This window comes from Tribolium castaneum, chromosome 1 (genome assembly GCF_031307605.1).
Source record: "Tribolium castaneum strain GA2 chromosome 1, icTriCast1.1, whole genome shotgun sequence".
Taxonomy (NCBI): Eukaryota; Metazoa; Arthropoda; class Insecta; order Coleoptera; family Tenebrionidae; genus Tribolium; species Tribolium castaneum.
Window position 1 is genome coordinate 22421842 of NC_087394.1, and position 21919 is coordinate 22443760.

General features: G+C 32.8%; 2 protein-coding genes across 13 annotated transcripts in view; one reads left to right on the plus strand and one right to left on the minus strand.

Annotated features, from left to right (window-relative positions):
• ckn (caskin) overlaps positions 1-15473 on the plus strand; it is a 275539-nt gene extending 260066 nt beyond the window's left edge. For 11 of the 12 annotated variants that reach the window (XM_064354844.1, XM_064354848.1, XM_064354842.1 and 8 more), the window contains 5 exons: positions 2504-2716; positions 2771-3007; positions 3211-3378; positions 8579-9271; positions 14269-15473. In XM_064354844.1, the coding sequence (XP_064210914.1) occupies positions 2504-2716; positions 2771-3007; positions 3211-3378; positions 8579-9271; positions 14269-14547 (1590 nt within the window). In that variant the 3' untranslated portion in view covers positions 14548-15473. The remainder of the gene's footprint in view (positions 1-2503; positions 2717-2770; positions 3008-3210; positions 3379-8578; positions 9272-14268) is intronic. The other variant, XM_015978129.2, reaches the window with a different exon arrangement.
• A 100-nt stretch (positions 15474-15573) lies between these two features.
• Positions 15574-18879, minus strand: LOC107397550 (ionotropic receptor 75a). Its single transcript, XM_015978130.2, has 6 exons — positions 18516-18879; positions 18045-18466; positions 17886-17989; positions 16573-16737; positions 16316-16521; positions 15574-16266 (listed from the first exon to the last, which is right to left on the minus strand). The coding sequence occupies exons 1-6, from the start codon at positions 18658-18660 to the stop codon at positions 15575-15577; spliced, it is 1734 nt and encodes a 577-aa protein (XP_015833616.2). The 5' UTR covers positions 18661-18879; the 3' UTR covers position 15574.
• Positions 18880-21919: the final 3040 nt, after the last annotated feature.

Consider the following 21919-nt stretch of genomic DNA (forward strand, 5'->3'; position numbering starts at 1 on the left):
CAATTCTCAACAATCGCTTCGGTACCCTGAAGCCTTAAAGGTATTCATGATGAAAACGAACACATTTTATTCTAATACAACTATTTTAAACTCACGAGCGCCGTAAGTGGCACAGATTAAGGGGATTTTTACCCCTACAAAATAAAAGCGTAAATGTGCTGCAGATTGTTTCTACTTATCTTTGGAAAGCTGTGATAAAATTATATTGGTCTATTTAAGAACCAGCCTGTATTTGCTTTTATTAAATTTTGTAAATAAATGTGATGTCAATATTTTCACTGTCGTGTATTAATAATTATTGTGTCAACTTTTTACTTACTTATATTTATGCTTACTTTTAATATGCAGGATGAATCTTAACTTGAGACTGCCAAATTATAAAAATCTTGGAAAAAATTTTAGTAAGTTTTTTAGTAGTTGCCGACACTGCGTTTTTTTACACTCCAAAACTTGTAAATTTGAATTAATACCAAGATTTTCATTATTTTGACTATGCTCTGTATAATGATACACATCTATTTTTTTTACATTCGATACAATCAATGAAAAAAATGTTATGATCATCATTGAGTAAAGCAAGTAGAAGTGGAATTTTTTTTACGGGGATACATTAATATTTGAAAAAATTAAAACACTACTTTAAAAAAAAGGAAAAAATATTTTTCAAAATTTTCGATTTTTTTTATTTTTTTCTTGAAATATATTAACATGTGCTGACCAGTTAAGATTATGGTGTATTGGCACTCCTAAAAATTGTATTATTACGGGGTTTTCAGAATTTTTATTAGGAAGAAAAAAATTATTACTATTCTTGTTTTACGTTCGTTTAAACATACAGTCTCGTATTTGCAAACCACATACGAGCTTCTGAGCAGTTCTTGCTTAAGGACTTCAATATTACTTGAGACTTTAGTTGCAGTATTGTCATCAGCTAAAATGTTATATTAACCTCTGGAAGATGTTCATTAACATTGAAAAAGAACTGGCTCTAATACAGAGCTTTCTGGGACTCCTTTTATTTTTTTATGATATAGCGTGTTCTTAATTTTAAATATTTGATGCCGATCATTTAAATAGCTTTGTATTAATTGGTCGCTTTTTTTTGGTAAACGAAAAATTCTTATATAATTTAAACATTTTTTGTGGTCAGGTATTCTGCAGATCGCAAAATATTGATTCTACATAATTTTTCTGTTCGGAACCACTTAGAGAATTATTAATTAATTATGAACAGTAGGCTTAACGCCATCTGAAATCTGTACTACTTTTCGGAAATAAAATGATTATCACCAAAAAACTTATTAATTGTTTTATAGTTTTTAAAGTTTTAGAAATCGTTAACAAAATCGATATCAGTCGAAAATTGTTTAAGTCATCTGTTAAACCTCTTTTGTGTAACGGTACTACTTTAGCAACTTTAAGAACAGTTGAGACACTCCTTCAATACATAAATTGATTAATTTAATTAAAGTCAAAATTGCTACATCAAGAATAATTTACTTGGTTTATTTTTAATTTTGGAAATGATGTTTCTCACTAGAATTTGGTAAGAAATTAAAGTTATGGTTTGTTTTTTTTAATGGTAGAGCATTACTGTTATCATATTTAAAACAGTTTAGAAGTTTACTAACAATTTCTTCGGCTACATTCACAAAATACTTTAAAAGTGTCAGATGATATATCATTGTTGGTGCCTTGTGTTTCTGTTATAATAATTGACTACATACCAATAAGATCTAGATGAATTATTATTGTTAACTTTAATGTAATTTGTGTAATAGTTATTTTTTTGTCAGTAATTGTTTGTCTATAATTTTGTCGCATAGTTTTTTTTAGCTGTAAATCTGAATGTTGTTTTTCAAAATCTATAAAAAATGGAGAGAATGTATTTTTTCAAATGCAACGTAAACCATTTTATTTTAACTTATTGATTTCTTAGATCATATATGAAAAAGGTCCTAAATAAAAAGGGTCTATATTTAGATATCCTTTAATGACGTTTAAAGGGCATAATTTCTTTTTTCTTTTCTTAACATTTTGGTTGATAATTTTTTACTTTTATTGGGAAATATTATTTAGATTGGAAACAATAATTTTAAAAATTTCTCAAATCTTTCAACATTGCTATTTTTTGAATCGATGAAATACTAGTTGTCAACTACAAGTGCGGTATAAAATAAAATAAAGATGAAAGCGCTTTGGTCTAGTTGTAATTATTATTTGTTATTATTGGTTTTGATGTAACATATTTAAAGACATACAACCACTTCTTTATGATCTGATAACTATGGAACTATATAAAATTAACGAAAAAATTACCATTAAAATTCGTTATAAGTTATAGTGATGTCAAGGCAATTGTTATTTTTTGAACTATCTGTGGCGTGTGCTGTAAAACTGAAAGAAAAGGATTTTTAACAATAATTGGTTCTAATTAAAATGAATATTAAAGTCGCCATTTTATTACGATAAGTTTATAATATATTTTGTATATCTTTGACAGGACCAAGAAATTATTCATGCGTGGCTGGTTGATCTTCAGTACGATGAATATTTCCCGTTGTTTGTAAGTGCCGGCTACGATTTGCCGACAATAGGTCGCATGACGCCGGAAGATTTGACAGCCATAGGAATTAAGAAACCGAATCATCGGAAACGTCTCAAAGCTGAAATTGCACAACTTAATCTCCCCGACAATTTGCCAGAATTCATTCCGGTAAGTCGCAATTAATTATGCTTTTCCATCCACTGAGTATGTTTTTGGTTGCAGGGTTCGCTGGAAGAGTGGTTGCAGCTGCTGCGCTTGGAGGAGTACCTCCCTGCGTTTCTGGACCAGGGCTATCAGACCGTCGACGACGTGACGCAGCTGACATGGGAGGACTTGGAAGAGTTCGGGATAGTTAAGTTAGGCCATCAGAAGAAAATCATGTTAGCTATAAAAAGAGTGAAAGATATTAGGGCAGGGAAGAGAATAAATACAGATTCAAATAGAATTTACGCGACACAGGTATGTGTTTGAAGCACTCTCAGCTCGTTTAGAAAGACCAAGTCAGATCTTTTTTGCATTTCTATAGTTTGAGCATGTGATAATTTTCAAAATTGACCTGATTTTGGTCGTTTCGCCTCGATTTGCGTCAGTTTGTTGGCGAATCGACGCGAGACGTCTCGCGAGTGTGCTGAGCTCCTGCTTATGCTGCATGTTTGTGTAAGGACGTGATGGTGCACGCACCCTTGGGCCCGCCGTCGCCTGGCGTCCCCGCAGTCCACAGCACTTTCCGTTCTTTCCATCAGCCCTGGGAGATCGACCAGAGTCGTCAGCTGGCCGCCGGCACACACTACGTGCAACCAATTTATTGCACTGACATAGTTCCCATCAAGGTATACACCCAAATCTCTCATACCAGTCTTTGTGCAGTCTGCATGTTCGTTGTCATACTTTGATTACGATTATTTATCATCATTTTGTCAAGGTTGGTGCCGTTACGGCATTTGCTTTTCTAACTATAAGTCATCGCCGCACATAAACGATACGTTCTGTAGGCGATGCTACATCGAAGGTTATTTATGCAAGACACTTTAATTTAATCATCACCTTTGACAAATAACAAGCGTCATCTGGGCTGGAACATTTTGAAATATCGATAGTGGTAATGAAATACGGGAAATGATATATTATTTAGGAGGTATTGCGAAAGTTCAATAACGTGATATGAATATGCTGCTGCTGCTTTTCAAAGGCTTGACGGCTGGGCTTGTGGAAGTTGGATGGATGAATAATGAATTTTAAATGACGAGGAAACTTGAAACGGACTTGTATCTCAACAAAAATATCAATAAGAATTTCATTTACACCATTGGAGATACGAGTAGTCTTTATTCACTTCAGGAATGATTCAGTTTTTATAAAAATGTTTTTTATGACACAAAAAGAAGGCTTATTGTTCTTTTTGACTGATTTATTTAAATTTATTTCTGATAACAAATAGTTTGAGTAATTTATTTTTATTAAAACAATACGTATACAACTCTCGAACGCTAAATACTGACTTAATTATCTTAATTGTAGTGTAATTAAGAGGGCTATTTCTGTAAGGCATTACGTGTAACAATAAAAAATTATACACAAAGATAGTGACAACTTTAGACTGCTTTTCTACATAGCAGTCAAATCTATTGTTAATAAAAACTACCTTTTAGTTAGATAAGGGCCATATTTGTATTTATTCGCAAGTTGCAAGTTACAATGTTTTAAATTCTGTAAAAACACAATTAAATGTGACCTTTTTCATTTGTGCAAAAAAATGTAATCCACCGTTTTGTGATTTAAATCTAAAACAGTTCCTAAAAGACCGAAGGTCCAAATGAATGTTACGGTAGATTCTGTGTCTCAATGTTTTTGGTGATATGGTCTAGTATAAAGTTGTTATTATTTTTGGATCTAAAGGATTTTTTAAGTTACCAGCCATTTAAAGTTGAGAACTAATCGATCTTTGAATGAAAACAAACCCATTGGCGAAAATTACAAATTACACAAGGCATTTTTACCCTAAATCAAAGAAATTAAAGTAATAATTATAATTTAAGAATTTTTTTTTAATTGTTTTTATCTCTTGTTTTCTAGTTTATGGCTAATCTGCTATAAAAGATACAAAAATTGATTTCTATATAGTTAGATCTCTAATTGTAATTAATTAAATTATAGTTTTTGTCGGAAAATGTTCAATAGATGATTTTCCTTACAAGAAAACATAAAAACTTAAAAGCAAATAGTAAATTTTCAACAATCTTATTGTTGACAAACGATCACATTTGTAATGCATTTGTATCATTCATCGATTAATTTTTTTTGTTGATAACATTTTAAGCCTTCTTTTAAATATCTGAATCTTAGATCAGAAACATTTTTAAAACACGTTTAAATTTAAAATGAATGAAAAAAAATGAATGAAAAAAATTCAAGTCGAAAACACATTTTGTGTCAACAAAAAAAATTTGAATAACATTCATGCGAAAAATTTGTGCTGCTCTGCTCAATTAAATCCTATGTCAATAAATGTCACCTCTGTCAGTTGAGAAATTCAATAAATTTCTTTTAAAAATTTCGTTAAAATGCAACTAAATTGTTTCATCGGACAAGAAAACACTTTTATTATCGAAGCTTATTTCCGAATTCACCAGTTGGAGTCTTAATAAATCTAGAATGGTAATATTCGATGTTTAAATGTCTTTCATTTCGGAAATAAAATTACCGTTGGGGGCGCCACTGAGCTAGGTCGAAAACAGTAACCATAAATGGCGGGAAAATGTTTATTCGGATATTTTGAGCGTTGTACGAATTTTGAGGCTTCACAATTATTGCATTGCCTATGCGGAATAATTATTGTATATTTGATGCAAGAAACTTATGTTGACAAATGAGAGATGACGAGGAAAACACGAATAACGAATGACTGTTTGGTTCACTTTCTTTATTGGACAATTATTACAGAGACATTGAAAAGCCTACCTTTTGGCATAATTTACGTTTAAATGTATGAGCAGTTGTTAATCTTTATTGTAGTTTTGTAGATTTACCGCAGTATTTCATGATTTTTTCAGTGGAAAATTCTAACCTAAAATTCACACACTTCACTAATTTATTGGTTTCTTGAGCCAAACTTTGTGTTCGCTGTGATCCATTACTTATAATCTTTAATTAGACAACTGTTTGATAACACTTTGTAATCAAAATTTAAATATTTTTCACTTTTGATCCACTTTCAAGTTCCAACAATAAACACTTTATACCACTTAAAACTACAAAACCAAAGTCAACGCTAATATTTACCACCACGTACTTTTAAAGGGATTCTTTCTATTGTAAGTAATTAACACTATACACGCAAAATTGTTGAACAATTCATTAAATGTCAGTTAAATGTGGAATTACGAAATTTTTTTTACTGTTTTCGACATAGTTCAAAAGTCATCACCAGAGGGCGTCTAGTTAATTTTATTTCCGATTAGCTCTATGAAGCGGCATTTTCTGACTGTACATGAGAAATTCACAGGCGACTAGATGAGAATCATTAAAAATACATTGTATTATTAATAACTATAAGACGTGAATAATTTACCCAAAAAACGCCTGGTTCTATACTTTTTGTTTACACCAAATATAAATCAAAATTTTACAAGAACTACATAACAAGTTATCTTACTAGTACCTACCTTTATTGAACAAAATTATATTGTAGGCAGAGTTAAATAAAACCTTAAAAACGTCCTAAAACAAAATTTAGTAACGCTATGTTTAATTTTTTTATCATTATTTGACCTAGACCCTACAACACTGTTCACCAGCTCGATCATTTTAGATCATAAATTTTTTTTGCTCGCGTGCACAATCATTTTTGCACCACCTGTATTATTAAAACACTGTTTGCGAAAAGAATCGACTTTAGATTTTAACCGGTTTTTGAACATCTTTTATACATTTGCTGAAATTTCCATACAGTAATTTTATTCTATAATTGATATCGAAGGGCCTTGCCTCTTATCTGTAAAAATTTTGACAACGCTGTTCCGCCTTGGTGCAATACTATAGGAGAACTCTTACTTTGAAAATCATTGTGTCGTCTTTGTCAGTTATTTCGACAATCTGTATTTATCAAGGCTTAGTAAATTCTAAAAAATACTATTTTTGACCACTTGCGAGGCAATGCTCTTTTTGAGGTCTTTTTTAAGGTTTTTATTTGATTTTGCCTTGTATGTAACAAGCGTCTAGTATGTTATGGTAGCGCTCAGCTCCGTTTGCGTGTGCGTCATCTGACATTTCTGTCACTACGTTTACATAGCAGGGGCATAGCGGTGACGAACTATCAAATATTTTTTGAGGTTACGAAGTGTTTAAATTATGAGTTGTTACAAAAAATACAGATTCACAAAACAAGAACTAATAAACGCAGAATCAAAAACCTAACGAAACGCAAATCACAAAACACAATAAACGAACAGAAAATACTTGCGATTAACACCGATAACACTTTCGACAACCATGTGACGACGTCTATAATTTACTGTCAATGTCAGTTTGACAAATTGGTGACACTTGACGGTGTTGTCGAAGTGCACATGTAAATTAATGTTCAAGGTTACCACCCTTAGATAGCCCTTAGCTGTTTAAATTTGCATTGTTTTTAATAATTTTTTATAGCTTTGTGTTGGTAATGAAAAAATGAAATTGATGACGCACACGCAAATCGAGCTGACCGCCACTATATCAATTTGTTATGAACAAGTCAGAATTTTTAATTTTTTTTTGCAAATATAGCTTCTTTCGAAATTCTGAGCTGGCTTTGTCAGTTTTGATGTTAAAGAATTTAAATTACTTAACAAGCTTCTTTCTTTTTTTGTTAATAATTATACAGCGTGCTCAAAAACTGGCGCACCAACTCAATGGTGTGTGGTAGAGAACTGGTTATATATGAAGGTAAAAATAGTAAAAAAATTCTTTGTATTAAAGTTATTGATAAATAACGGATTTTAGATAAATGATATGTGGCAACGTTGTCTAACAGTCATGAACGCAATAGAATTTGAAAAACAATAAAAATAAATTATTTTTGCAACGGTTTTCTAGGAAATAATCCCCAGTGTTGGCACATCTACACATTGTGATTTTTTGGATGAATTTTAATTTTGTTAAATTAAAAAAACTGCTAAAATCTGATAGTAAATTTAAAAATAATTATTTATCTTTTTGTTACGAAACAAATACCTGGTATGAAACATAAAAACATAAAAAAATAATGAAAACTAAAGAAGTTAACACAATAAGTTTGTAGCTACAGATTTTTTAAAATATGACTTTTGGAATTTTTTCAACATTTTTCCCGTAATTTGCACTTGTTTCTCAATATTGTACCACTGAGTTGGTGCGCCAGTTTTTAAGCACCTGTATATCATCAGTTTGGCGCTTTTTTCTCTGATTAATCTGAGGCAAGTCTTTCGATCTCGCACTTCCCCGTCCTCGTAAGTCAGTTATTAATTTTTCTCACGATATCGAGCGTTTCTCTCCGTAGATTATTTTTTTACGTAAATATTACCAATCGATATGGCAAGAAATTATATTTGCAAATATAACATACAAAGTACATACACGTTTTCCACAATTTAAAAATGAATCTAAGTAAATACAGGCAAAAATTTTCCTGCCCCCATTGTGGCTCAAGTAACACAAATTGCCTCACGAGAATCGATAAATTTCCCTCTCAAGTCTTGAATAATGTAAGACCTTATCGTCGTAGTGATTCCTAAACTGTAATCGTTTCCAAAATCACACTAATCAAATCCATATTACTACCATTTATCATATCATTAAATTATAGACTTTATGCTCACAACGAAATTGCTCAATTATCGAAAGTTCATAAATTACACCCACAATTCTCGTATTTACAAGCAAACGGTTCATGCACGATCAGACCTTTTCAAATTTTAACGACCGCTTAAAAACCACAATAACACTTTATCAAATCTAAATGTTAAGTTTCTATTATCTAGCTCATTTTTCACCAATGTCGAACACTTGTTCCAGATACGGACAGGCCGCGGCAAGTCCCTGGAGTCCCTCGAGGACCCCAACGAGCGCACCCACCACACCTTCTCCGCCGAAAACACCCAGACCTTCTACTACCAGCAACCCATCGGCTGGCGGACGCGGTCCTACGACGACGGCGACATCACCCCCACCAACGAGACGGGGCTGCTGTACGAGGGCGGCGGCACGCTGCCGCGCCCCCGCGGGGTCATCCGCCCGCGCCCCATCGCCAAGATCGCGGCCAAGGCGCGCGAGAGCTTCCCCGACTTCGAGAAGCCCCAGTTCAACCCCGAGAAGTACTCCAACCCGCAGTACAAGACGCTGCCCCGGGAGCTGATCGACACCACCAAGTACCACATACAGTACAGCCCCATGATGGGCAAGAAGGTGCCCCCCAACCCCCCGAAGCGGCAGGACAGCGAGGGGGCCGAGACCACCACCACGGTGGAGATACACCACGTGCAGACCTCCAGTCCGCTGCCGCTGCCGGCGTACCCCAGCTCGGACAGCCTGAGTATATCGCTGGACAACCAGGGGGACCTGCCGCTGCCGCCGCCCCCGGCGCCGGGCACGCCGCCAGGGAATGTGCAATCCAAGATGAATTCGTCGCAGTCGTGGGGCGCTGAAGAACAGGAACTTATCAAAACTTTGGCGCTGCAGCACAGAAACGGGTCCGATGCAAGTTTTAAAGTGAGTTTTTTGTTGGCGGATATGTAAAAAGTACATCGGTTAAGACGTGGATCGATACAAAACTTTTACATTGTTGGAGAGACGTTATTGTTGTGTTTCCAATTCTATTTATCTATAAAAACGTCACTTTGCAGACGAGCTAGTTATTGCTTGCCGGGGAGAAATGGTGGATGCGCCGGGTTAGAACATATTTTTCTAAATTTTTTATTACGTATGTAGTTTTTTATTTTTATGTTTTTACTATCTTAGGCGGTTTGTTTTTATATTTTTTATATATTTGGGTAGTTTTAAAATAATCAAAATTTATTTTTAAGTAATGAGATATAGAAATATTTTTACAGCTGACTAAATACACTTTGAAGTAATAGACTGAACCTAAAATAACTTTGAAATTGAGTATTTATGTCATGTTGTTTCATTATATCGAATATTTTTAATATAAAATCTTCTATCTAGCATACTATTCTAGGTAAGACTTATAAAAATGTTTACCTCTTTGATCATTATTTTAAGTTTAATAAACTGTTTGCTTAAAAGTTAATTTGAACGTTGTTATTACTTAACCTATCCTGATCCGAGATGAACTGCTTTAACCTAACCGAAATAATTACCTGTCAGTTAATGAAGTTAAGCAGGTCATTACTTGCTGATGATTATAAACAAAAACTGATTATTTTAAAGTAGGTGATTATCTGACTTGACGCTAATCCGAACATAAATCAGATTCTCGACTTGGCAATACATTTCCAAAAAAAATGTCGTTTAGTATTTAAAGAAGTTCACACATAAATTCATATGTTATTGATGGCTGTAAAATAAAACACAAGTCTGCGAATATTTTTGAAAACTAGAGCAAAGACAGGCTATCATAATCTTACCAATGATTTATGGAATTGGAAATGCAACAATTTCGGATAGAAATCACAACAGAAAGAATATGTTATGAGTTTTGTATCATCAAACAGAAGTTGCGTACGAAATTTTTCAAATTAGCCATCTAGATTTGTAGAAAATGTTTTCTTTCATGCTTTCTACGACAGACAGCGAAATTTTTTTTCTTAATCAGGAGAAACAATTTTGGAAAAAAGGCACGAATTTAAAGCAATAAAATTGAGAAGTGTTTGCTAAATTGCACTGTTGTTTTATTACATTAAACTTTGTATAACCAGTTAAGTTTTTGTTTTTTTAACCATTTGATGAGATCTTCTTGTTCCCTTAGTATACAATGGAACAAAATAAAACGCTTTTTTTAAACAACCATTGATGGGTGTAAATATATCTCTTAAATTACTTCAGCGTAAGTGTCGAAGAGTGACATTAATAACTATAAATTTTGCGGATCTGCTATGCACAGCGGTTGTAATTACAATAGTAACACTAATTTGCCAGAGATGTAATAATTTTGCAGAAATTTGTAAGTTGTAGATATTAAGTGCAAAAACGTTATGCAAAAGAATTCATCACGTCACCTTTAAAAAATATATAATTCGAAAACCAACAAACTAAATAAAATTGAGTTATTTTACTTCGTTTTTTTTATATTTTTTAGTGTCTTCTTGTAATATCCCAAACATATTTTCATCCCAAAGACCTCTTTGTCCATCTTTGAAAACCTTCAAACCTTGATGAGCATGACACTCGTAATGCTTAAGTTTTTACACAAACTATGGGACATTTTATAGCATTTAGCAGCCTTTCTGATTCAATCTTATGATGTTAAAGCAATGAGCTTCAAAAAAGGCTGTTGTTACTGTAATTGTTATTTTTGTTTAATAGGCTATTTTAAATAAGTTTTTTTGTAAACTATTGAATTATTGACTTTTAAATTTATATTAAGAAAAGATTGAGCTTTCTTTTGTTACCTTGTAAGAAGTAATAAAATCTAGAAAAACATACAATTAGTAAGAAGTTTACACAAACCAATGTGATTAACATACGTTATTCCAAAAACAGTAACTGTAACTTTTATTTTTTTATTTGTCACAATTTATTTTTATAAAAACGTTTGTGCTTTGGCTTATGTTTGGGTTTTTATGTTAAATCACTGAATTTCTGTCAGTAAAATATGTAGTTATAAATAACAACAAAAAGTAGAATACTGCGTTTTTATTAATATGTACTTCCAAAAGCTGCTCATATTTATCCGCTTTGCAGCAAGAAGCTTAACCAAAAATTTGTGTAAAAAAGAAAAGAATTAATAATTGACAAAGAAAACAACTCTTACGTGTATATAATTATACATATTATTTATAAACATAGATACAGAGTCAGTTACTGCATATGTTATGTCATTATCTACTCGTACATTACTTGGTTTTAGTCAAAAAAAATTGTATCTTTTTTTAGCAGTGTATCTCTAAAGATATAAATGAATGATTCGGAACATATTTTTTAATGTAGTCGAGCATTACAGTTACGTAAGTGTCCCGTTTAAATCCAAGCTGGCCTAGCCAAGACACACTACCATGCAATTCTTTTTTAGACGCTTGTTGTAATTGGGGGAATATTAGTATAAAAGATTTATTTTAAACACATGAAAAGGAGAAAAGACAATGTATCTTCTGAGATACAAATAAGTAACTATGACAAGGTTTTAGTAAAAAGTGTCAAAATACGCAAATACCAAAGCAAATGTATCTTTGAAAATACAAACTGCAATATGTATACAGATGTATCTCTCTAGACAGTAATTTATAACAAAATTTCATACCAATGAAACTGCTAATTTTAATATAAATGTAAAAATGTATAAAAGTAATATAAAGACTCTAACCTACACTACAGCGTTTTAATTGTTATAAGCTTAGAATGTAAGCGGGGACATACAAACACCATAATCCAAGACATTTTGTATTACACAAGAAATCTAAAATTGGTTAACGACTGAGGGATATTATTAAATAGTAGTTTTCAAGCCGCGAGGTTAAAGGGGCCTTACTATTTAACTTAAGAGACCAAACTCCTACCAACAAACCTAAAAAAAAAATCATATTTAGAAGCTGTTTCTCTCAAAATTAGCTGTTATAAACATTATTCATGCACTTTAAAAAATTAATTGCTATTGTAATTTATACTTTCAATGTGAGATCTAATAATTAATAACTATTTTAAAATTTTATCAATCATATTTAAAAAAATTATTTGATAAAATGCGACGTTGGCGTTTTTGTAGCTTTCAAACAGCCAATATAAGTATATTAAGGTACTTAGGTACTGGATGCTGTCATGTGACATTAACAATAAATCTTTTAAATTTTGACACTTTTTCAAGGTCAAAATGCCGCTATCATTATCAAAATCATATGATGACAGTATTTCTGTCCATGACTGCATCCAGTACCTTAACTTTACCCAATTTTCATTTGATAGAATTTTTTTAAAGATTTTTTTTACTTAAAAAAGGCAGTGCTTTCTGAAAAACTCTCTTGGTCAAGAGTCAGCTTGGTCAGCAGAAAATCTATTAGCAATATTATTTTGTGCAAAAAATCTTACCTTTTGAAAACAAAATTTTGATGTAGGCATGATTATACACATCACGGAAAGGCTGGGTCCGGGTTTAAAACAAATTTAAATGGTGTGTCATTTTATAAAGAAAGATATGATTTGACTGGTTTTGTAGTGCGAGCCGTTAGCACAGTACGCCGAAAAACTTATTTTTTCATAAACGCTGTATTCAAAACTTTTTTTTAGAAAAGCATTGACTACAAATACAACGCCAAAACAGAACGAGAGGTCGCAGTGAGTCAATTTCACTATGGTTTGTTTGCGTTACTTCAAGAAATTCATAATTTTGTATGCGTAAGCGTAAGCATACAGGGTGTCCGTTTTTCGAGTCCCATCAGGGTATCTTAATTATCATAAGAGATTCGAAGTCGGTTTATTTAGGGCAAAGTTGCTGAACAATTATCTAAAACAAAATTTGATGTGGCATTTTGAGTTTTTGAATTATTGAGAAAAATTAAAATTTTGTCATTTTCTTTTTTATTTTTTTAAGGGAAAATCTAAAAGAACGAGACGTTTTTAAGTAGGACATTCCTCAGGCACTTTTTTACAAGAAATCCAAATCGGTCATTGCCTTTTCCAAGGCGTTTTTGATGTCAGAGTTACAACACTCAACTTTGCTTTTTCTTATAGACGCCATATTTGATATTTGTATTTTTGAAAAGTCTTTTTCTTCCTGATTCATGTATCACATGACATGATCGAATCTTAACATGCTGATTAAAGTTTAAAAAAATGCGTTTTTCAAAAGAGTGCTTTGGAAAAAACGTCATAAATGTTGTTTAACAAACTAAATTTTCTATTTCTATTAATATGCGAGCTGAATCTTTATAACTTTACCTGGTTTTGTCTTGCGAAGAATAAACTTCTAGCTCATCATGTCGTTTAGTTTTTAAATAAGTAAGTTTTGGCGAAAATATGAACCTTCCAGATACAAATTCAATGAAAGCTCCAGAATCTAGTTTGTTTAAAATACAATTGTTGCGATTTTTCCAAAGCACTCTTCGCAAAAAATATTTTTTCTCTATTCTGTCATGGACAGAAGTACTGCCATCATATGATTTTGACAATGACAGCGGCTTTTTGACCTTGAAAAAGTGCCAAAAAAGTGTCAAAATTTAAAAGATTTATTTTTAATGACAGATGACAGCATCCGGTAGCTTAACTTTAGCCAATTTTCATTTGGTAGATTTTTTTTTACTTTAAAACGGTAGTGCATGCTGAAAAACTTTCATTGGTCAATGTCGTTAACATGGGCTTTACTTATTTGGACAGAGCAGAAAATCTATTAGCAATATTATTTTGTGGAATTTTTTTTATCTTGTGATATAGGCATGATTATACACATCACGGAATGCATCACGTGGACACAAAATTTATTTAATTTTAAGTTGCGGTTAAAATTTGTATTGATTTTAAAATTGGTGGATGCGCCGGGCTAGCACAAGCATTGTTGTTGATTATTTTTAGTAATAAAAAATGTTTGTTTGTTGCAGTCGAGTTCAAGCACAGAGTCAGATTCGCTGCCATTTGCCAATGAGAACGCCGGTACGATTCGAACTCGCGCAGGCGGCAACAGCAGACCGGCGGACTACTCCCCCGCCAAGCCCCGCGCCGGTCTCCCGCCCCATCCGTCCCCGACGCCCAACCGACAACCAAGTGCCAGAAATCAGAGATCCGAACCTGCCGATGTTCTTAACGATATAGGAAACATGCTCGCCAACTTGACCGACGAACTAGACGCGATGTTGGAAGAAGAGAAAAGGCAACAGTAACTCGAAGCATAAGACTGAGCCTATTTTATCCTAATTTTAGTTATCGGAAGCTTTAACTATAAATATGACCTCCATTCGGGTTGTGTTTGTCGTTGACGAGTTTATTTCATAGAACTGACTATTGGGTAGATTTTCGTTACTAGTTTCCTAAGTTATTGTGTAAATAGAATGCTTTATTTTCGATTACAAACAAGGTTTGTAAATATTTTTAGATAGAGTTTTTATATTGTAAAGATTGTAAAATTTATCAGTTCTTTTCTATGGTGTCATTATAGCTTTCAGCAGGTACTGTTCGCCTAATTTCTTCGGAACGGAGTGGAATGCGTGTTCTGGGTGATTCCGTTTTAACTTAACCTTCTGATTGAGGCAATACTTTCAAAGCAATTCGGCATCTTCCGTTCGAGAGAATATTATTAATCAAAAACTACTTCAGTTGGTGAGTGTAAATAGATAGATCTTGTACTGAAGACAGCAAATAGGAAAGCAAGTAATAACTATCAAATTAGAGAATAATTTTGTACAAAGCCATCATTTAGTATACGGAAATAGCGAGTTAGTCTAAATCAGTTTTGGTGTTTTAATACCTTTACACCAATTTGCAATGTTAGTCTCATTTGTTTCTAACAAATGGTTGAAAAAGACTGGTAGTTCGATTACAAAATTCTCAATTTCCTGTCATGTATCTCGTGCCATATCCAATATTAGCACACTTGATTGTAATTAAATTTAGTTGCGACGTGAAAACTGATATTTTAACTGTACATGACACGTAATTGATCGAAAATCTTCTGTGTTCAATATAATTTACGATTTATATGTTTGTAAAAAATGTTATTTAATGTGCTACTTAAAATAGCTATCATTTCGGATTCTCATAATAATTATTATTTGTTATTTGATTTCCATTACATTGCATTATTAATTAATCTAGCTGTTAATTCCATTGTCCTTAAAAGATATTTCCTTATTTTATTGGTTTACTGTTAACATTTATAATTATAGACAAAAAAATAAAGTAAATCAACAATTACCCACGTCTTTTCTTTAAAAACACCTCACACAACAACACCACCGGACCCAACAGAAGCCCACTTAAGAGACAAGCCAGTGCTTCAACCCCTTGCTCCATTCCCACCGGAACCACTTCCGTGTTCCCGTAACATTCCGGCTTAGCAACTCCCCACTTTATTTGAATCCTATGAACTAACCCAACTTGTCGCAATTTCAACAAACTGATTTGGAATAATTCAAAGTACTGTGATTTTTTCCCCATGACCAGACCAACAAAAATGGGAGGAATCATCTCAGTTTGAGCAATACTACAAATCTGATCTTGAGCGAATCCACCAATTGTGCCGTAAGCTGTTGTTGTGTCGGTGTAAAAGGCAAAACCTCCAACACCAAGTCTGACAAGTCCTTCAGATGCTGGGAAAGTATTTAAGGATTTTCCGTCCAGTTTCGACAATTTTGCTTTATACAAGTGTTGGACGTCGGTGAAATTGACGTTCTCCAACCAACTTTTAACGTAAAATTCGTTTTCTATCCCGATTTCTAAATTTGAACGGGCGAGGTGTTCGATCGTGTGGTCTGTTTCCACTTCAGCACTCAGTAACAGTGAGACCATTATAGACGTGTAATAGTTAAATAGCAAGAGGGACAGAACTAAGATGCTTAGAAATACTAATTTGCACCCAGTGTCGCGCTCAGATGGGGACGGGTCTGCAATTAAACCGACTGAGTTTTTGTTGTGGAAATAAAATGTGAATACCGTCGCCGTCTTGGCATAAAGTTGAGAAAACAGTTAAGAAAGAGATTGCCCACGTAGTTTCGTCAGCCTCGCTCATCACCAAAGCAATTTTAAGGAATGCTGTAAATATTAACGTGGAAAGTATAATCGCAAACCAGGTGTTGCGCGAGAAGGGTTTTATAAACGAAACGGTTGATTTTTTAGGGAGGCGATGAAAGAAACAAGTCCTGTAGAAACAATTACAAAGCGTTCAATATTTAAAACGAGTCTAACAATACCTGAAATTGTAAAAAGGCATTAAAAAGTCGAGTTCGTCCACTTTTGATGATATTTGTAACTCTCCGGTAATGTAAATGTCGCTTTTGTTATTTTGGAGGTATTTTGAAACGTGTCCATTGCCAAAGTCACCATTTTTACTTGTTTCTTTGAATGTTATGTCGTGACTGAAAATGCCATGTCTCATTATTTTACAGTTATACAGGGTGGCCACCATGGATATCTCAGTTATTATAAGAGATACAACGTCAGTTGGTTTAGGCCAAAGTTACGCATTTTTATGCTGAACAATTATTTGAAAAAACATTTTTTTAGTTTTTGAAAAAAAAACGGGAATTAGTAATTTTAGTTTTTATTTTTCAAGCGAAAACCAAATGAACTAGACGTTTTTATCTATGACGTTCTTCCGGCTTTTTACAAGGAATCTGTCATCGTATTTTCTAAGACATTTTTGATGTCAGAGTTACAACACTCAACTCTGGTTTTTATTTTGGAAACCATATTCGCTTTTTATATTTTTTTAAAGTGTTTTTATCTCTGATTACAACAATGTATCACATTATATAGATCGAATCTAATACATGCCGATTAAAATGGAGAAAAAATCATTTTTACGAAGAGTGCTTTGGAAAAATCGCCAACAATTTTGTTTTTAAACAAACTAGATTTTGGAGCTTTCATTGAATTTGTATCTGTAAAATCCATATTTTCGCCAAAACTTACTTATTTAAAAACTAAACGACATAATGAGCTAGAAGTTTATTCTTTGCATAACAAAACCAGATAAAGTTATAAATATTTAGCTTGCATATTAACTGTCAAAATTTAGTTTGTTAAACAACATTTATGACGTTTTTTCTAAAGCACTCTTTGTAAAAACGCATTTTTTTTAACTTTAATCAGCATGTTAAGATTCGATCATGTCATGTGATACATCATTGTAATCAGGAAGAAAAAGACTTCAAAATGTCAAATATAAGAAAAATCAAAGTTGAGTGTTGTAACTCTGACATCAAGAACGCCTTGGAAAAGGCAATGACAGATTTGGATTTCTTGTAAAAAAGTGCCTGCGGTATGTCCTACTTAAAAACCTCTAATTCTTTTAGATTTTCCCTTAAAAAAATAAAAGGGAAAATTAAAAAAAATTGGTTTTTCTTAATAACTCAAAAACTCAAAATTCCACATCAAATTTTGTTTTAGATAATTGTTCAGCATAAAAATGCACAACTTTGCCCTAAATATACCGACCTCGAATCTCTTATAACAATTAAGATACCTTAGTGGGGCTCGAAAAACGGAAACCCTGTATGCTTACGCAAAATTATGAACTTCTTGAAGTAACGCAAATAAACCATAATGAAACTGACTCACTGCGACCTCTCGTTCTGTCTTGGCATTGTATTTGTAGTCAATGCTTTTCTAAAAAAAAAGTTTTGAATACAGCGTTTATGAAAAAATAAGTTTTTCAGCGTACTGTGCTAACGGCTCGCACTACAAAACCAGTCAAATTATATCTTTCTTTATAAAACGACACACCGTTTAAACTTGTTTTAAACCCGGACCCAGGCTTTCGATAATAATTAAAAAATTCGTAACTTGACTCACTTTTTTTAACAATAACTAATTTTGAGTTGATCCCAAAATCACAAGCTTTAAGTATTTCTAATGATTTTTGAAGGTGCTGTGCATCTGCGATCAATAGCAAAATGTAGCCCTGAGTCAAATTTGTAAAACAATTTTTTGCGGGAGTTAAATCAGCATCTGAATCATCTACAGTAAATATATATGCAGTGTTGTGTTCCTTATCGTGAATATTTGTTTCTAAATGTTTGATATTTTTTACAATGGCACTTCTGATACTGCTTCGGTGAAGTGCTTGAGTTATCTCAATAATGTCTAAAACAAAGTAAAAAAGGTATCTCGAGAGTTTAATATTTTTACTTACACTGCTTAGAATAATTTGTGATGAAATAGCAAAATTTAAAGCCTTTTAGCTTTAGGTAATTACCCAGAACTTCAGTTTTTGTATCATTTGAAGAAAAAGAAGTTTTAAACAGTAAAGCCAGAAAAAGAAGTTTCAAGATTGTCATGTTTGTATGATTTGTTCAAAATTGGATTCTTGTAAAGTGGAGTAAACGTAAAGGGGAATAATCCAGTAGATAAATAATTCCATTCAAATTTTCATCTTCGATAAATGCAAGTAGTTTCTCATGAATCACGAAACCCACATGAAACGAACCTCCAAATTTTTAAAACAAAGAAGTTATCATTAAGGAATCATAAAAAAAATTCTAAGAAAGTCACATGCATAGAGGAAATTATTAAGTAAGTATCTAGTAGCATTAATTGATTTCTGTCTGATTACTAGTTTTTAAATATAATAAAAAATATTTTCAGAAGACTCACCTTGTATATTATATGGAATTTTGAAACCAATTTCACTGTTTTCTCTGCCCAACTAGCTCACAAGCTCTTTATTATCCTAATTTCGATTTAGTGTTGATTTTAAACATGTTTCTATTAATTTGAACTCAAAACGATCGTAGACGACCGATACACAACAGAATTTAATTCGTCAAGTTTCATTTAAGACTTATTATTATTTAGAGTATTTGTACAGGAGTCCGGAAAGTCGCGCACCTCGTTGAAAGAGAGTGATTGGATAGTCTTCCAAAGTACTGAAAAAATGTTAAAAAAAAACCCACATGCACCGTTTTTACATCCGAGCCTACACAAATTTTGAAAAAAGGCAACACTGTTCAAAGATACACATAAAAACTGAAATTAAAAATTATAATTGAAGTCTAGGATACCATTACAAGACGTTAATAGTTATTTATTTAATGAGTTTGAGTGTAAATCGGACGCTTTATTTCACGAGTGGATTTTTAAACCACGAGTGAAAACGAGTGGTTTATCATCCACGAGGCGAAATAAATGAACCGATTTACACAAAAACGAGTTGAATACAACATTTTATTCTTCGAAATAGACTCAGCAAGACTTAAAATTGCTTTAAATTTGTTAAAAATAATCTGACGTTTCGTACTGAGAAATGCCAAACAGTTGTCAAAACTTCCTTACACAGGAGAAAAACCGTAAATTTTGACAGTGTCGAAGAATAAACACATTTAATTTATAGTGTTCAAACCCATGGTTACGCCGTTGTAGTATTGTTGTTAGTCGGATTAGTTCGCCCATTATCGTAATTTTTATTTATGTTATTGAATGCAAGAGAGTGGTGGACAGTTTTATTTATTGTAATATTTTAAACACAAATAAACAGAACGGTGGACATCTTTATTTATTGTAATATTTTAAACACGAATATACAAAAAAAAATTAATAGAATCAAAACATCTGTCAAAACTAAAACAATACACTAAAAAATTACAACAAATGCTCAAAGTTTTGTCCATCTGCTTGGAGGCAAGCATTTGCTCGACGAGCATTATTAGCATGCACCGTTTGTAATATTTCCGGAGTGATTGTAGCACTAGCGGCACGAATTCGGTTCACCAAATCCAAATCGAAACGAGTTTCAGGGACTCCAGGTCGGTAAACCATATTTTTTAAATGTCCCCACAAAAAAAATCTAATGGTGTATGGTCAGGAGAGCGTGGCGGCCAGGCTATAGGACCACCTCTTCTGATCCAACGATTTTCAAAATTTAAACTTCAATCAAAAAATGTACTGGAGCTCCATCCAACTGCAACCACTGAAGGATAGCTACCAAAGGGAGTTCGTCTAACATTGCTTGGAAAGGGCCCGTTAAAAAATTCAGGAAAACATTTCCGTCAACTCGGGGGGGAAGAATGAACATTAACTGAAAAGCGGTCCTGATGTGCCATCACACGCATTACTCTGGGATTTTCAGTGGCCCAATAATGATTATTGTGGGTATTAAATAATAATAATAATAATAATAATAATAATAATAATAATAATAATAATAATAATAATAATAATAATAATAATAATAATAATAATAATAATAATAATAATAATTCGTACAGCCATTGATCTCTTCCGAGATATCGGCACCGTCATATCGAGCATGTTAACTTTGTTAGTTAACAAAATCATCAAGTTTATAATAACAATGCTCTAATAAATATGATTTTAACTTAGATTTAAATTGTGTCAGCGAATTTAGCAAACGAATGTCCTGCGGCAAATTTCTGAAAATCTGAACAGACTTATAATAAACACCATTTTTAAAAAAAGAGGAGTTATGTTCTGGGATTCGGATGTCTTTACAGAACCTTGTAACTTTATTGAAACTTACATCATATTTGTCTTTATTTTTTTCAAAGAGATGCTCATTCTCTTTCACAAATACTGCGAGACTGTAGATATACATTGATGTTAGAGGTAGAATTCAAAGTGATTTAAAAAAGGTCTTACAACTCTCATGTGGTTTTTTGAAAAGCATGCATCGTATGATTCTTTTTTGCAACACAAAGGCTTCTTTTGAACTGGTAGAAGAGCCCCAAAATATTAATCCATACGAGAGAGTAGAGTGTACATACGCAAAATAAAACATTTTTAAAGTATCTAAACTTACACTAGTGCGCAAGTTACGAATAATGTATGAATATTTGGCTAGTTTGCGACATACATAATTACTATGTGCGTTAAATTTTAAAGCTTTATCGATGTATAAGCCTAAAAACTTTACTTCATCGGCCAACGGAACAGATTTTGTACCAAGCTTAATATAGATACTGGATGACATTGGGCCATTTCTATATTGTACCACAAGAGTTTTGTTCATATTTAATTCTAAAAACTGAGCCTCACAATATTTATACATTTTAGAAATTGCGTCCGAAGCTTCCGCAGAAGCAGTGTGTAGGTCTTTACCTATTGCTATACAAGATGTATCATCAGCAAATTGACAGGGTGAGTATTTATTTAAAGATTCTTTAAGATTGTTTACATAAAGAATGAATAGCAGCGGCCCCAATATGGATCCTTGAGAAACACCTTTTGAAATGGTTATTGGCTCGGACAACACATTCAAGATAGCGCCATTACTGTTATAAGTGAAACGAACTCTTTGAGACCTGTCGGATAAATAAGATCGGAAAAGTTCTAATGCAATGCCTCTGACACCAATATTGAACAACTTGGTTAATAATATTTCATGATCAAGTGTGTCAAATGCTTTAGTAAGGTCAAAATAAATACCGATGACTGATTCCCCACGATCTAAACAGTTTACAATATAATTTAATGTTTCAAAAATTGCAGAATTTGTAGAACGATCTTTAAGAAACCCATGCTGACAATTGGAGAGAAAGTTGTTGGATACGAGATAGTTGTAAAGACGATTGTACAATAACC

Bases quoted from the DNA above. Each gene is read 5' to 3' on its own strand.
- LOC107397550 (XM_015978130.2), bottom strand. From the start codon at position 18,660: ATGACAATCTTGAAACTTCTTTTTCTGGCTTTACTGTTTAAAACTTCT. The intron at 18,467-18,515 runs GTAAGTAAAAAT...ACTTTGTTTTAG, and splicing joins CACAAATTATTCTAAGCAGT to ACATTATTGAGATAACTCAA. The intron at 17,990-18,044 runs GTACGCTGAAAA...CTTTTTTTTTAG, and splicing joins TAGTGCGAGCCGTTAGCACA to AAAAGCATTGACTACAAATA.